The sequence below is a fragment of the Phaenicophaeus curvirostris genome, chromosome 3, assembly GCF_032191515.1.
Source record: "Phaenicophaeus curvirostris isolate KB17595 chromosome 3, BPBGC_Pcur_1.0, whole genome shotgun sequence".
In the NCBI taxonomy this organism is placed as follows: domain Eukaryota; kingdom Metazoa; phylum Chordata; class Aves; order Cuculiformes; family Cuculidae; genus Phaenicophaeus; species Phaenicophaeus curvirostris.
In genome coordinates, this window is record NC_091394.1 from 37,518,445 (window position 1) to 37,535,288 (window position 16,844).

A 16,844-nucleotide genomic window follows, 5' to 3' on the forward strand; every position below is an offset into this window, starting at 1 on the left:
AAAGATGACTCCACACAGGCTTCCCAAATGCTGACTTTCCAAGTAAAGGTACCCCAACAGTGGAGAGATGAAGCAGGAGAAATAAAACAAAGTCCCAAGGAACAATTTTGAAATTAGCAGCTAACTTTGAGGTACGGTTAGCAGAAATCACAAGATTAAAAATATCTCCCATTTACCATTATTGATACCCATGCTTTTCTCCACAATGCAGAACTGACTGAGCCAGAGAAACTGAAGTCTTATTAACAGAAACCAAAATTACAGGCAGCAACAACAAAAAAACCCAATTCCTTTTATTTGTGGCATTGCCTCTGCTCCCAGGAGTTGTTTTTATTTTCAGCAGGAGGAATTGAGGGGAAGGGAAAGGGAGGAAGGGAGAGAGTGCAGAAGGCAAAAAAGAGGAAAAAAAAGTAAGGAAAGGGGTGTATTAGGGATAAAGTGCATGCACTTCAGGCTCTGTGCCACTGGCAGCTTTTGAATATATGATCCTCCAAATGCAAGCTGTCAGCTTGATAACAGTTGAAGGAAAGAAATGGTTAAGTCTGTACTGTTCTGAAACTCTTGCGTAATGAAGTTATAGTTTCATCCTGGAAGACGGCCAAAAAGCATAAATCAATGAGCAACCAACCTTGTATCATTTTTATCACAAAATTAATAGTCATACAAAGGTAGGTTGTTTACGAAGCCCTAGTAATGTCTGCTTTGGTCCCTCAAACCAGAAAGTTAAATTGACAATAACAAGGAGACTCACTGTGCTGAGAAAATGTGGGCAGAGGTACTTTTCAGAAATGACAATAAAGCTGCTCTTCAACCTACAGCCAGACAAATGAATCTTCTACAGAACAGTGAGATGACCAACCTTGCCAACACAGAAAAGCTGAGAGACTTTACTTAGATAAGCATTAGACAAGCCAGGCACTGGAAAATATCATGAAATGAGGCTGTATAGCATTACATTTTGCTCCAGACAATTTTCTCATGCCATGGCCTGAGCCAAGTATGAAACACATGAAGGCAAGATGACAACTAATATTTTACTACAAGTAACCTTAAGAGCCAACACTTACACCTTCAAGAACCTAAAAGCTGTGTCATTGTGGAAATAGTGTTGGTTGCTCTCTAGAGACTTCCCGCACGAACAACCAACCAAACCAATAAAAAAAAAAAAAAAAAAAAAAAAAAGCCATGCAAATGACAGCAACTTGGGAGATGCAGATTTAAAACCCTGTTTTTGACAGTTTTATATTCTCTTATCTATGACAGCATTAGGAGCCCTGATAACCAGTCCACTATAACGAAGATTTCCCTTACTAGATGTTGTCCTAGTTTCTAAGATGAACAGTAGGTCAGTCAGCCAGTCTTAGAACTGTTTCCTCAGTCTTTTGTCTCAAATAATGCCAGCTATTCAATCTTCTTTCCTACATGCTTAAAAATTTATAAGATACTACTTCTTGTTTCAAAGGGCTGCCTCAAGAGATCACCTATTATTTTGTTCTTCTTCTTAACTAGAGAAGTTTATGCACAGACTTAACATTATTCAGACGTGTTGAAATTAAACTCTGTATTAACTCGCTCAGATCAACTGCAAATCCTTGCTTTTATTGACGAAGGTGATCTAATCACCGAGAAAGTCAGTGGATTGGAAATTTGGAAACCAGCTGGAACTATATCAATGGCATTCTTCCACAAAGGAATGAGTTTTCAAAGCTGAAGTGCTATACTGTGTTGCTTCAGCTTTGTGACATCTGGGTTTCTAATTAAAATACTGAGCCTTGTTTGGTGGGACAAAAAATATCTGGACATTTAGAGAACATGGAAAAAAAGGAATAAGCAGCACAAAAATATGAAGCCTTTTAAGGAAAAAGGATAACCTTTCAACCCAGATGTGATTTCCTGCTCCATGGGAACAGAAGAACGGTGATAAATCATCTATACAGAAGATGGTTGAGAGCAAATTTCAGAACAGTTTCAACAGCATGCCTGAATAGACATCTTCAAAGTCTTCTTCCAAAGACAACAGCATAGTACGCTGCTGCATATTCTTCCATTGTAAAAGAGAAGCAGCACTTCCCCTCTAAGCCATCAAGTCCATGAGTCAAGCTGTAACTGATCTTCCGAAGGTATGACCACAACACAACGCTGAGGAAGAACACAAAAGTAAAAGCACCGAAAATATTGCCAAGATGGCTAAAGATGGAGATAGTGACAGGAACTAACTGGGAACTCAGGGCAAGCCATCCATCAAATAAGGACTCCAACTTATCCTGGCCATTTTTCTGACATTATACTAACCATGGTTTCACAAACAGGTTAACTCTCCAGAGCTGAGCACATTCCTACTTCCCTGACAAAGCCCCAGATGCAGCTGCAGTCATGCTTGTAGCATGCAGGCAATAAAATGACCATGCTCTGAAGCGCATTCGAAAAGTGCTTATGTAAGGGAGTCAGATTGTGCAGAGCCGATAACCAGGCAGCCCCTCTGGCGGTACCACATACCTACTCGCGGTTATGCAAGGTGAACAGGGACTTGAAAAGGACAGAAAGAAAACTAAGAGGCAAAGGCGTATCCAGAAAAAAAAACCAAAAAAACCCCAAAACAAACAAAAAACTTCCAAAAAGCTAAAAAGATTCGGATCACTTTGCCAGAGAATCCCTGTGGTCAACTCAATGCTATTCCACTGGGGAAAATAGGACACACACAGACAGGAGTGTGCGCAGGAACGCCACTCCCAGCCCCATCTGGCCAGGAGGCAGAGCCTAACAGGAATGGCCTGACCAGTACTCAGGCAGGAGTAGACCAGAGATTATAGTTCACTGAGATGAGATGTCTGTAAGAGGGCAAAAAAAGAATACAGACTCACCCCTAGGAGGATCTGAGAAAAGCTAGCCAAAAAAAAGGAAATAATAGTTCAATGCTTCGCACTCCCCCATCTAAATTAGTGAACAAGTAATTTCCAAAATGCCCACAAGGAATTAATTTCACTGCATCCTTGACTACAAGTGTGAAGGGCATAAATGACACTACAAAAAGAAGAGAAAATCAACCAGAATGCAGGACACTTGTGAGGGAAAAAACCATGATTACCTGTATCATAAACACATTTCCTTCTTCTACATGATACACCATCAGCTTTCATAGCAACCAGCTGAAGCAGTATTATAAAGAAATACTAAGTATGATATAAACAAATTATATTACCCAGAAGACTTTAAAATGCCATACTGTTCTTAATGTATTCATGCAGAAAACTGTATTCCTGCTCTCCAAAGCAACAGTGCCTAGAAATCATTACACTGGGTCTGCCACCTAGCCTGGAAGAAATCTGACCACCTTTTGTTATTTTGGAAGGTCATACTCAAATGGAGACTGCAGAGATCTTTTCAATAATGGAAGCTGTGTGCTGGTTTTTATGACTGGTCAGTCACGGTACGTAATGCTGCTCTTGACTGATAGAGCATGAATATTAATGTCTTATAAATAAAAGCCTTTAATGTATGTGAATTATGAAATCAGCTTTTCCTGAATGCTCACATCAGCAGGATTTGATTTCCCAAAAGTTCATAAAAGGACCGCAAAAAGGGATGAGCAGGGCCAAGTTCTACTTTTCCTCCACAGTACGTACGCATTGACAGTTTGCTGAGCCTTGCATAATGTTAAGTACACAGCCAGTATTTTCTATAACCAACACTCAAATTCTGCGTTCAGGCTTGAGAGACAAGGAGCAACAGTGCAATTCCTTTCCTTCCAAAGTATTTCCTACAGAGTTGACCCAAAAATGAACTGCAGGAACCTCTCCTCACCTGCCCCTTCGGCCTTCAAGAAAAGAAAATAACACTTCAACAGTTCATTTTGCTTTCTTGCAAAGAGATGGCAGCAACTTATTACGAGCCAGTTTCCTCAGACAGGGACAACATAGATAGAGGAGCCCAATCAGAGAAATACACAAAAATGAGATAAAAAGAAAAGCTTGAGACTGGAAGATAAGAGGGCAGGAGCAGGGGGTGGGGAAGGAACTGTAAAAAATGCCAGCCAGTATTGTCCACACTGCGATGAAGAGTAAGGAAGGAGAAGAACAGTTACTGTATTTAAATACACTACTAAGAGAAAATGCTAGAAAAGCAAAAAAGAAAAATTAACAGTTCAGAAAAAAAAACCATACTGCCAGATGTAGTAAAGCCATTAAATGGCTATCACCCTCTTAGAAAACTAACATTCCTGCCTGCAAATACTCACACACACTCTTACATAGGAATAGCAAAATCTCAAGCCCTGAAAAGCACTTCGGCATGTACTTAACTCAAAAGCTCCAAGTACTTCAGTTGACGTCAGTAAGAGTATTCATACATTTGACAGGCACATGCTACAGCACCTTGCTGGATTGAAACCGAGGGTGCAGTTCCACATGTCTTTCTATTCCACAGCAAAGCCAAAGAGGTCCTTGTGGCCCATCATTCCCTTAACTGTGTCACTAAAAAGTCTTTGCAGGCTTGCACTGAAACCAGAACATTTAAAGATGAGCAGGTGGGAGGAAGAAAGGACAGGAAAGTATTAGCATCCCTACTTTTAAAGCCTGATCATTTCACTTAACCTATTTTGCATGCAGCTCTTTAGTTGTGCTGATACGGTCAAAGTGTCATACCATGAAGGAAAGATCAGCAGCGACACCACTGCTAGCTTCAGTGGTGAGAAAAAGGCATGTGACGCCACATCCTGTTCCTATAATTAAAGTAAACCTTGTGTTTTGCAGCTTCTCAATTTGACATGGTTTGGCCTTCCCACACTATTTGGGAACCTCAGGCAAAAATCCACCATCACTTCAGTTTGCTTGCACATTCAATAGACACGAGCGATCTTAACAAGAGAAGCTATAAGAACTTATTCTTCAGTATTACAAGATAAAACAAATAAAGGCATGGGAAATTTCCAGAGGAACTCTCTTCTCTAAGCAGCTCCTTGTCGTAGACAGTAGAATGATACACTGGCTTCACTTCCACAGTGGAGCTCTTGTATTGTGTGGTGGGTACACATGGCTGTTGAATTAAAAAGAGTATTTCTTCTACCACCTTTAGTGGTGGAACTCAGCTTCCAGCAGCAGACGTATCTGAATTTTATTTTCTTCTTTTGTTTAAGTTTAATATTGTTTAAATCCTATCTAAGCAAGCATAACACATAACAACAGTATTACACTTTGAATCCTCTTCTGACATATTTTAGCACTTCAAAAATTATTATGGCAGTAACATGACCACAAGTACAAACACCTTCAGCTTCATTTTCACCTGCATTGCCTTACTTCATTTCAACCTATTTAAAATTCACTATCCTTCCAGCAACAGGACAATACAGCAAAATCCATACCTGAATGATCCTTAGAACACACAAGAACAGCTAATTTTGTTTGCTAGGAAATAAAACATATATCTTGACTCCTATTTGGTCATAATTTCACAGTCCATTTAAGCTTACACTATTGCTAACAGAAGCAAGCCTACCCCTCCCTTGCCACTTCATTTTGTGTCCCTGTAACACTTGCCCCAGATCAAGCAGATTTACAGCCACAGCACAGACTGCAATATTAAATGAATCCACATTAAAAATCAAATATATTTTGTCAGTTGAGTTTTCACCTGGAAAGTCCACAGTGTGCACTGGGAGTTAACACCAGGTACACATGCTGCCCTGCAGAAGAGAGGGGGAACAGGCAGCGAGAGAAAGGCTAAACCACTTCTTCCAGTGCAGTACAGGCTTAAAGGGATCATTAAAACATAGCACTAAGCAGTTTACTGGTCTCCACATTCCCATTATTGTTAACAAAGGCAAAATGCAACAGCGACACATTGGGCATTGCCACCACAGAGAGGAAGAAGGGGGCAGCAGAACAGAAGAGGACAGCTTCTCTCAACGTCTACTTCTGATATTTGTAGTTTTCATTGCTTCAAAGCATCACAGACAGATTTGAAAAACGGAAAAGCCCGCTTCAAAATTTTTTGCCATTAGGGCAACCATTATTTCTTCCAAGTTATAAATAATTCACAAGTTACAATTACTGTAACATGCTCTGACTCCAGCTTTTAAGTAACATGAAGCCTCTTGTCTTACAATGTGTCATTTCTGTGTCACCATTATATGTTGAATAACAAACAAAAAAGTAACATTGGTAAAAGCTTTTCAAACTTCGATAAAGGCCTCAGCAGCAGAAAGACTGCCTTCTTACAATCTTACCCAAGTGTAACACAGCTTTTAATAAATTATTTGAGGAAATAGCATTCCAATACGTTAACTTCTGCTTTATATCCAAAACTGAGAGGAACATTCCCTGGTCTCAGGAAGCCTGTCTGCACGATGGCAATAGGCCATGAGAATTTTCATCATTATCACTAGGCTTTGAGAGGCATGAAAAAAGTGACTATCAAACAGAAAACCACATCTCGGGCATCCATCTATGTCATCCTTCTATGAAATACACTCACATTAAGGCTGGTTGTTTGGAACATCACCCAAAAAGGAACCATGTACAACACCAACATAGTTATCATTCAACTTTACAAATAATAAAAGAAAACCTTCTTTTCGCTTGGCTTTGAGTCTTGTAAACTCAAAGTCTGGACCAAGTTTTGCAGGGCTGAAATCAAAACAGAAGCAGTTCTATTTTTTTTTTCAGCTCGAGTTGAGTTAAGAAGTTAATTGATCTGGCATACGTGCAAGGTTGGAAATTTGTGTTGTGGGGGTTTTAGCATGCACACTGCAGCTGAGAGATTTGGCTTGTAACTTTGATGTACCAAAAAGAACTCTGTGGAACAAACTGGCTGCAAGTAATATCCATGAAATAAAAAAGGCGAGAAAGAAGGAAACATATCCCTTCTCTAAACCACCCTTGGTTCTGCCTAACAAGCACCTTATAAAAAGCAAAAAAACTATAAACATATGGTGGTAGCCTGCAGCAACTTAAAACTCCAAAGGTAACTTGTAGACTATGTATTTTTGTCATATAAAGAATCTCAGTTTTAGAACAACATAAAAAATTATAAACATATATAACAAAAATATAACAACTAATAAAAATAATGATAAGCATCTCAAAGAGTGAGAAACCGTACAGACTCTTCTAAAACTCATGGTTTCCGTCCACTTTATTAGTAGTGACCTCAGAAAATATTAGTACATTGCAATTCACTTGACTCGCATGCTTCACATCTTCAAGTTCCTCTCTGTACTTCTTAAAAATGCAGGCCATTCGCAAACATAGCTAGAAAACATTTACTAGCTGTTTAAATGGAGTTGTCAGGGGCCAGGAGAAACTGAATTCCTGTTGCTGAGGAGCCTCAAAAGCTTTTTGTCTCGGTTGGACTCCCCAAAACACAGCATGACTAGCAGGATGCCTAGCACAAGACTGACGTTTACCTAAAGCAGTAACAAATATTTCATACAAAAGAAAATGAAGCCACAACCCTCAAAGAGAAAAGAAAGTCCTTCTCCTAACATATAAATGTGGGAAAGGGCAAAGAAGACAGTCCCGTTCTTGTGGGCAATGAAGGAAAAAAAAAATCATGTCAAAATGCCAGTACACAACATTGTCCAGAAATGTTGGGGAGCATGTAACTCTACTCCCACTCACATAAATCTGTTTTAAAAGCAGACACAGAGCTTATTTCCATATGCATATAGTTGAAAGAGCAAATAATTTCTCCAAATTCACTTCCATCATTCTTAATTTAAAAGCATGCACTGCTTCAGCACTAATCTGCAAGCACAGCTAAAAATTAATTGCTTGTAATATATAGTTATCCTAACTTGGCTCAGACAACGCAGTACCAAAGTGCAAAACTAAGATTAGTAGATTATGTCAGAATGAGCTCCCATGGTTTATTTTTGAACTTTATAAATATCGTTAGCAGTCATCATAGCGTGTGGGTGCCAAAACATGCTAATCTCTTGCAACCATCACGTCATCCAAGGGATGTCAGACCAGCAAGGCAAGCTCGAAGAACTGAAAGCAGAGTGTAGGGATGCAAATACCACAAAGCCCTCCTGGAGCATGGCAGCAGGCCACAGCTTCTCAACTTGATTCTTATTATTTGCATTTCTTCTGGCCTTTAAGAAGTAAAAGCACTATCTTAACAGCCACAGATTCAAAGCTGCCTTTTTGCAGAGCAAATCAAGGGAAGAACCTGGCAGAAAAGACCACAAGAACCCAAGTAGTATAGACCAAGCAGATGACATGTTACAGAAGACAGACATTTAGAAAGGACGAAGACATGTCCTTCAAGCGATGCAGTTATAAACTCGTTTGGGGGCTTCATCACATTTTTGCTAAACTGATTTTAACAGCCTCAAAATGTCTGATTGCAACTGCAGCAATCCTACAGTCTCTAAACCCAACCAGAAAAGTCCTCTTTCTCCACAAGCCTGACCTAAATGCAGAAAGTGTACAGAGACCTTAGTACAAGTTTATCTTTATTTTTTAAATGCATTTTTTTATCACACAATCTCATTTTTACGTCCAATTAAAAGAGGCTTTGTTCTCCCAGACTAAAATACGCGATATGGTTTATAACGCATCAGTCCAGGATGAGGAATTTGCTGCAGAAATGCTGAAGCAGTTTCAGATGCCACTCTTCCCTAGATGAACCAGCGGAATGATGATTTCCACCTGAGCACTCTTTCCTTGCTTCCATGCTCAGCCAAGCTGGTCACTCCAAACTGCTTTCTGCAGCAGCATAAATTAAACCAATAAACTTTGCACAGGAGCAGATGGGATACACTCACACCACCCGTCTGCTCGCAGACTAGGGAGCCGTGATCTCTAGCCGAGAGTCTCCAGACATGGCATTCAACGTGGCAATGATCTCAGCCATGGCTCGGCTTTGCCACTGATCACGGCCACACTCACACAGCAGGTCAAAGAATGTGTTTTACAGCTTCAGACCCTTCATCTGCATAAGGAAGCAACAGACAAAAAGAAAGCACACGTGGAAGGAACGAGCTCCAGCATATTTCCAAACAAGCCCTTGCTGCTATAATTAAAGGGTTTATTCCTTTCCCACAGCCCACCACTGGAAATACCAGGCTGCTGCTGGATTACCAAAGGAACAACATCAGAACAGGATGTCATTACACAAGGGAAAGTGTGAAACCCGAGCAAGCGAAACAGCAAATGGTTTTAAACCTTCTACCTACTGATTCACTGAGAAAATGTTTTTTGTGACCGCCTGAAATGAACTCACCCCTACAAATGAAAACCAAGAGTTCCCAAATAAAACCTGCCCATTAAAAACCAAGAAGGATCACATCCAATATTCCCAGCAGCAATGAGCCAGCAAAACAACCCATCAAAGATCTAAGAGAACACTGAATACATTCTGGCACGCGTGTTATTTCCTGCATCTGAATTTCAGCGCCAAGCTCTCCTCACACACTAGACCTGAATTTTACAAGAGATTTGCAGCTCTTAAGTTTCCTGGTGGCTTCCTACCACTTAAAAAAGCTTTATATAAAAAAATGGTAGTAAATATAAAAAGTATATGCGCACCATATACCCCACCATTTACTTGGACATTAAACTCCAGGTATGTTTTACCCTTTTCTTCAAAGTCATACAACAACTTAAGGGGCTTTGTATTGAAAATGAAGAGATAGATCATAAAAACTGTGTAAGACTGAGGTTTGGGCCATAGCACAGGGGCATTAAAGGCCATCAGCATCAGGGAACATTTAAGGGAAGCTCAGGTTTGGAAACATTGAAATTTTCGGTTTTCACACTGGAAAGTTAATGTCCCATTAATCTTACAGAGAAGCAGTCCAATCTATCAGTGCTTTTGTTTTCAGACTGTCTGCCCACTAAGGCAAACAAAGCATCATTTACACTTGGTTCACATTTATAGTTGAGAAGAAAGCCATGCAAAGAACTAGGGGGGGTGGGGGACACAAAGATGACCAGAATGTTTTAAATGCAAATATCCCTCTGCAAATTCCACATCTGCTAAATCACACAAAAGCTGGATGCTCTTAAATAAATAAATAAATAAATGTGTGTCTGCTTTTCCTTTTCCTACTTTAAAATTACCTTTAAGCCTCCCTTTCACTTGAGTGCTGCACTCTGGAAACTTTAGAAACGAAAGCAGCCGGTGCTTCCCCTCCCTCCCCAAGTTCAAGTTGATTGAATTCAGTCACTATACAATATAAATGGCCAAAAACAACTGCCAAACCAACTCCCCAAAATACTTCCCTTCTTCTCAAGAATTTTCAGTTAAGTTTAAAACAGGAAATATAGGTTATGTATATAAACAAAATATAAATTTTAAACCTGGAGTCTCTTTAGCTTCTGAGTATGAGATTTTAAAATGACCTACTTTATGTAATACTCCCACAGCTGAGTCATCACAGTATCAACTGCTCTCTATCAGCTGTAGGGTATGATCATCATTCCAAAAACAATCGAGTATCCATACTAAAATGCATTTTTGTTTTATTATTGTTAAAAATATGCTGTTAAACTAGCAGTCCAGACCATAACTGGGGAGGGGAAAAATCTTACAGGAAAGTTTGAATCACATAAAGTAGTCCCCGCATAACAGATGCTGTGCAAGAGCCCATAAGCTACAGGACAGAATACTGGACGAGGCTGCAGAAATACAGATTAGTTCCATCTCTGCCACTGTTACAGTACGTAGCTTCAGGCAAGTAATTTAGACTTCTTTCTGTTTCATCAAACAATAAAATGGAGGGAATGCTGCCGCCTTACAGAATCAGCTGACATTTATACCACACTTCAGCATATGCATAATATTAGCTGTTATTTCACATCTACAGAAAAAGAAAGGGTAATATATTTTTAATACTGGCTTTGTAGGCCTCATAAGTGAAGGTGAAAATGCTTAATGAACATTAGAAACTCTTCACAAGGGCCTTGACTCATTAAAATCCACTCTGGACAGCATCTTACACAGACTCTTGGTTCACAGTCCATCGGAGCAAGCAGGAGTCCATTAGTATAGTATCTCAGGACAAAGCCTTTGCTGATAGCAAAAACTAAGTATTCCTTAAAAAAGAAAGGATTTTAATTACTGGTTTCTAGTTACATGGTATCCTATCACGCCTTTCAACATAACGTTGTAGTCTCAAGAGACCTGGATGGGGTAAAGAGCAATCCAAACTCCGCTCTCAAGGGCAACTAGCATCGTTACTCCACTAGATAAAGTTATACAAACAGAAAAAAAGAGCTAAGAGTAGAGTGTGCTGTGCTGGTGGAATTGTTAGATCGAGCACAAGAAAGCTCCAGAAGGTTATTTCAAATAAGATGCAATGTACACTGAGTGCCACCTCTGCTGCTGTATACTTACATTATTTCTTGTAGGAAGTGGTCAGACTTAAAGCACACTGTCAGCTGCGGGGCTGGAAGAAGGAAATGAGGAAACTCACACAGAAAAAAAAAAATTGGACAGGAGGGTCAGGCTGAAGCCCTGGGATGCCCAGGGCCAGGCTCCTGCCCACAAACATCCTTTAGTCAGGAAGAGGTGGTGCTGCATGGTCACTGTCCTCCCCAAAACTCCCGGAGCCTGCTTTAAGCACGCACAACTAGAGTGTCTAGTTGCAAAGGCTGCAGCACTCTAGGGAGTGCTTGCAGCATGCTAATCTGGTACAGACTTGGCCAGTCCTCTGTCAGAGGGGCTTACCAGGTTGTCCATGGGTGAAGCGTGTCACCTCACGGCAGGCTACAGCACTTCTACCTCTGCGAGGACAAGGCAACAAATCACGCGAGGTGACAGTAGTGACATTACTCTTAATTGTATTTTGCCATCTGCTACGGTGGCAGAACTGTTCAGGTATTTAAAGACAGTAATCCAGGTCTGATACTCTAAGACCTAAGCCAGCAAGAACAGAAGATTTGCTATTCCGCATCACAAAAACGCGCAGAAAAATGCACCTGTGAAATTACACTTAAGACTTCAAAGCTTTTCATTTAAGAACTATTAATTCCAAGCGCATACTGAATGCAGTCTGGCTTCCCGGCTGATGCTTTACAAAGCTGTCAGTTTTCTGAGGCTTGAGCCAAAAGGCAATATTTGATATGTAAAGATGTTTGAGAAGGAGGAGAGTAAAACGAGAAGAAAGATTTGTATGAGTCAGCCATAGTTCTTTTAAAAATTAAGTGATGGCAGATTTAAAGCAGAAAAAGAGAGCTATATGCATGGATTTCCTCATTCCAGGGTTATCAATCGCAAAAGATAACGCTCTTAAAGTTTAAGAGAACTTTTAATTGCAGCCACTTATGAAGCAGGGAGCCAAGCCCCGCAACAGCAGCCTGCAAAGCGCAGGCTTTTACTCCATTGTTCTCACCACCTTTTTTGTTTTCAGAATTCATTTCGCAAATGCCGAAAAGCAGCAGCCTGAACAGGCTCCGCTCCCAACACAACAGCCGACAGCCATGTGAGGCACGCGGCCACTAAGACAGCTCGGGCTGCTTGCACGGGTGTGAGGGGCACTCAGCCAGACCCTGCCTCCCCACAGCGGGGCATCACCCCCAGGACAGCAGGGACCAACAGTCTGTGGGCCATCTTAGAACGGTTTGGGTTGGAAGGGACGTCGAAGACCATAGAATGGCTTGGGTTGGAAGGGTCATGGGAAACCACAGGATGATAGAATCATAGAATGGTTTGGGCTGGAAGGGACCTTCTAGCTGATCCAGTTCCAACCCCCCTGCCATGGGCAGGGACACGTCCCATTAGCCCAGGCTGCCCAAGGCCCCATCCAACCTGGCCCCGAACACCTCCAGGGATGGGGCAGCCACAGCTTCCCTGGGAAACCTGTGCCAGTGCCTCACCACCCTCATCGTGAAGAATTTCTTCCTAATGTCCAGCCTAAATGTCCCCCCTTCCAATTTAAAGCCATTCCCACATGTCCTAACACTCCATGCCCCTGCAAAAAGCCCCTCCCCAGCCCCCTTTCAGGTACTGAAAACTGAAAGGCTGCTCTAAGGTCTCCTCGGAGCCTTCTCTTCTCCAGGCTGAACAAGCCCAACTCTCAGCCTGTCCTCACCGTGCTCCAGCCCTTCGTGGCTTCCTCTGGAAGGAGTCAGGAGTACAAGGGAGGCAGGGAGCCCCGCTACCTGGCTGCAGACCCTACAGCAGCCTAAAGTACTAAAAAGGGGGGGGTGAGGGGGTGGGGTGTGCAGCTTTCCCTGCCGCCTCTGCGGGGCCACCGGTGTCACCGAGCCTGGCCGGGCAGGGGACAGGGGTTGGCAAAGGTGCAGGTCACACCTGCAGGAGAACAACAAAAGGCTTAGGAGGAGAAGGAGGACGAAAAGGAGGAGGATGCAGCATCGTCCCGGCGCGCCCGAAGGTCACGGGCAGGAGGGGACGCGCGTGGCCCCTGCGGGGGTCGGGAAGCAAAGAGAGGGACGTGACGGGGGCCGTGCCGGCGGGGGGAGGGGGAGAATGTATCCCCCACCCCGTCCCTCCTCCTCAAACACGCCGACACCGGGCGGCTTCGCACCTGCACACCTGCCCCCCCCACCCCCCTCCGGCGGGGGCCTCCCCCCTCCTCTGACGTCACGCGAGGGGGGGGACACGCCACGAAGATTCCGCGGCGCGCAAGCCCTTCCCTTTGTGACGTCACGGGACCGGGGGGGGGTGGGAGGCGGACACGAAGGAGCAGGAGGAGGAGGAAGGGCGGGGGGGGAAGCGAACCTGGCCGGGCGGTGGCGGAGTGGCCGGCGGGTTCCCGTCAACCTGTTGCTGTGCCAGACATGAAAATTGAGGGGGGGGGCGGGGAAGGAAGGGGTTAAAAAGCGCCGCAGCGAAGTTGCAGCCGGGAGGGATTGGAGGGGAGCACAGAGCACGATTCGAACGCCCCGCCGCGCTCACCCCCGTGCCCCCCCCGTTCCCTTGAGCAACCCCCCATTTCATTCCATTCCTTCCCCCCCCCATGGCGGTGCGGGAGTCGCATTGTTCGCCCCTAATTGGAGCGACTCCTCCTGCCACCGCACTCCCCCCCCCTTTAATTATCAGCACACCCACCCTTTAATTATTAGCACACACTCCCCCCCCCCTTAATTAATTATCATTCCCTCGTGCGTGCGTGTCGTGTCCCCCCCCCTGCTTTTGTCTGTCTGCCTGGGAAACGTGGGCGCCTCGCGTGTTTCGCCAGACTTTTCCCGTTCCCGTTTAAACTCGCCAGCCCCGGGCTCCCCCGGCTCCTCTGCAATGCGGATGTATTTTAATTCGGATTTTTCGAGGCTGAGCGGCGGCGGGGAGCCCCGAAATAATCTCTTCTTCCCTCCCCCCCCCCCCTTCCTTTTCCCCGGTCTGGGTGTCAGCGGGGCGGGAATCGATAGCGCCAGTCAGCTGGGGTCAACTGCAGTTTTTAACCAAATCTATATATCCTAGCGAGGAAAAGTGTCCCGAAGGTCACCCTCCCTCTGCCAGGGACAATCCCCCCCTTCCAAAAATTAAACGTCACAGTTCGACAGGCGCGATATAAACTATAAACTTTTATAGCTCGGCATCAAACGCACCCCAAAAGCGAGCATTTTTTACACACCACACCCGCGCCCCCCCAACCGAAGAATTTTTATGAAATATCCAGATAAAAATGACTATTCTCCCTACTGCATATTTGGCTAATCCACTCCGGTTTTTGTTTTGTTTTTTTAAGCAAAATAACTCCCCCCCCATGCCAATCAAAACGTAACTAGAGCACGAACAAAAATCTAACTACCCATCCACATTTATATGTTTAAAGGATTAGACAATTACAAGGGATTGGTTAAGCGGCTGAATAAAGAGAAGCAGAAACACAGCCCGGGCTGCACTGGATTAGCCCAAATTTTCCAGCCATCCTAATGAATTATTTTAAAACTGCACCGAGCCATTCCCCTCCTCCCCCTGCACCAAGATTCCCCCCCCCCGCTCCCAGTAGATTCCTCGGGAAAGCGGCAACCCCTAGTTTGGGTTCTCGGGGCAAAGGCAAAGCGATCGGAAGGCAGGACCCGGGGATGCGAGGAGCTCGCTCGCCATCACCAGACACTCCGGGTTCCAACTTAAAGGGCTTCCAGCAGCCGCCGCCGCTTTCACCAGACGGGGGACAGACACAGGCAACAGCACGGAAGGGGAAAAAAAAAAAAAAAAAAAAAAAAAACCAAACCACCCAAACACCTTCTTTTCGCGTGCAAAAGCGCGATATTAATAAAAACGCCTGAAAAAACGCAGTTCGGTGACATTATCGCGCCCCCCCCGTCCTCCTCCCCCCCAGCTCCCCCGCCTTTCATCTAAAACTGGATGATGATTGTGTCATTTGAGGTCAATACATTTATTCACTGGAGGAATGGCTACACGAATCTGGGTTTTATAACCAAACCGGAGAGTCTTCCCCCACACACACACCCCGAAACTCCCCCACCGCGCCGCAGAGAAATTAAAACCCAGCATCGCAATCGGTTTCCTTTTTACAGCTGCAGGATTTCGCGATAAACTTGACATTCACTGCCATTTCCTAAAAAAAACCTGGGAGTTAAACGATAGATGTTATAGCCACTTACGTATTTCTTTTGAATTATATTCCTCTTGGGTCTTTCTTTGCTCATTCTGGTATCCAAATTCTGATTGCAAAAGGGGACAATTGCTTCATGAATTAAAGCCGCGACAGTTTTGTTTTTTATAAAAAAATAAAAATTAAAAAAAAAAGGAAAAATACCGGAAAAAATCCTGGGGGGAAGGGGTTGTTTGTAGTGGTGTCTTGTAATCCGACTTTCTTTCCCCACAATGTGATCCTCCTAGCAATAAATCCGAGAAATGGGGGTCGGGAAAAGAAAAAAAAAAAACCAACAACAAAAAAGAGACGAATGCGAAACAAACAAACAAAAGATAAAATCACTTTAGTGAAACATTATCGTGGAAAAAAAAAATTCTCCCTAAACACAAAAAAACGACGCCCTTGATATCCCCTTTTTCTCGAGCCACCTAAAGCGATCTGCGGGTCCTCAGCGCCAGAGCCGTAGTTACATCTTGGAGGAGGAGAAGGGAGCCGAGAGGAGGACGATAAATAAACCCGGAGGCTGGAAGTCACGTTTGTGCCGCTGCGGCGGGGAGGGAGAAGCGGCGGGGACAACTCCGGCGGCTCCGGCGGCGGCGAGGGCTGCGCGCACCGTGTGTGTCTGCGCTCCGCCAGCTCCCGCAGCCAATGGGAGCCGCGCGAGGGCTGCAACTTTAAATGGACCTGGCTCGCCTTTTTTTTTTTTTTTTTTTTAGTAATAATATATAGGTCTGCGTGCGTGCGTGCCTGTACGTATGTATATGTGTGTGTGTGTATATATATATATATACACACACACGCGCGCGCACGGGCACACGCATGCACGGGCACACGCACCACTTTAGGGCTTGCCCCGAACTCCCAACCGGGACACGAGCCGCAGCGCCGGGCTGCCCGCAGCGCATGCAACAGGCCCTGCCTTTTTACCGCTTCGTGCCGGCTCCTCGGCGTCACACGCTTCCCTTTCCTCCCCGCAACTCCTCCTCCCTTCCTTCATATTTATTTTTTTTTCTTTTTTTTTTTCTTTTTTTGTGGCCACCTGGCGAGACAAGGTCGACGTCGTCCCCCCCCCCCCCCCCTCTTTATTGCGCCGCAGAGGCGAGCGGGGAATTTGGCGACGGTCCCTTGCGCGCCGCACGCTCGCTCTGCCCTGCCTCTGTCCCCCCTCCCCTCCCCGCAGCCTCTCTCTGCGCCACCCCCGAGCTCCGGCTCTGCCGTGCACCGGGTAGGGATCGGGGCCCGCCGTGCTGGCAGCACCTCGGCCTCGCCGCCGGGGTTTCCCCCACCGCGCGGCGGCCCGAGAATCATCCTTGCT

At 44.4% G+C, this 16,844-nt stretch overlaps 1 protein-coding gene across 2 annotated transcripts in view; it reads right to left on the reverse strand.

Annotated features, from left to right (window-relative positions):
• JARID2 (jumonji and AT-rich interaction domain containing 2) overlaps nt 1-16,200 on the reverse strand; it is a 224,286-nt gene extending 208,086 nt beyond the window's left edge. Inside the window, exon 1 of one of the 2 annotated variants that reach the window (XM_069853704.1) lies at nt 15,537-16,200. In XM_069853704.1, coding sequence (XP_069709805.1) covers nt 15,537-15,581 — 45 coding nt within the window. In that variant the 5' untranslated portion in view covers nt 15,582-16,200. The remainder of the gene's footprint in view (nt 1-15,536) is intronic. The other variant, XM_069853703.1, reaches the window with a different exon arrangement.
• Nucleotides 16,201-16,844: the final 644 nt, after the last annotated feature.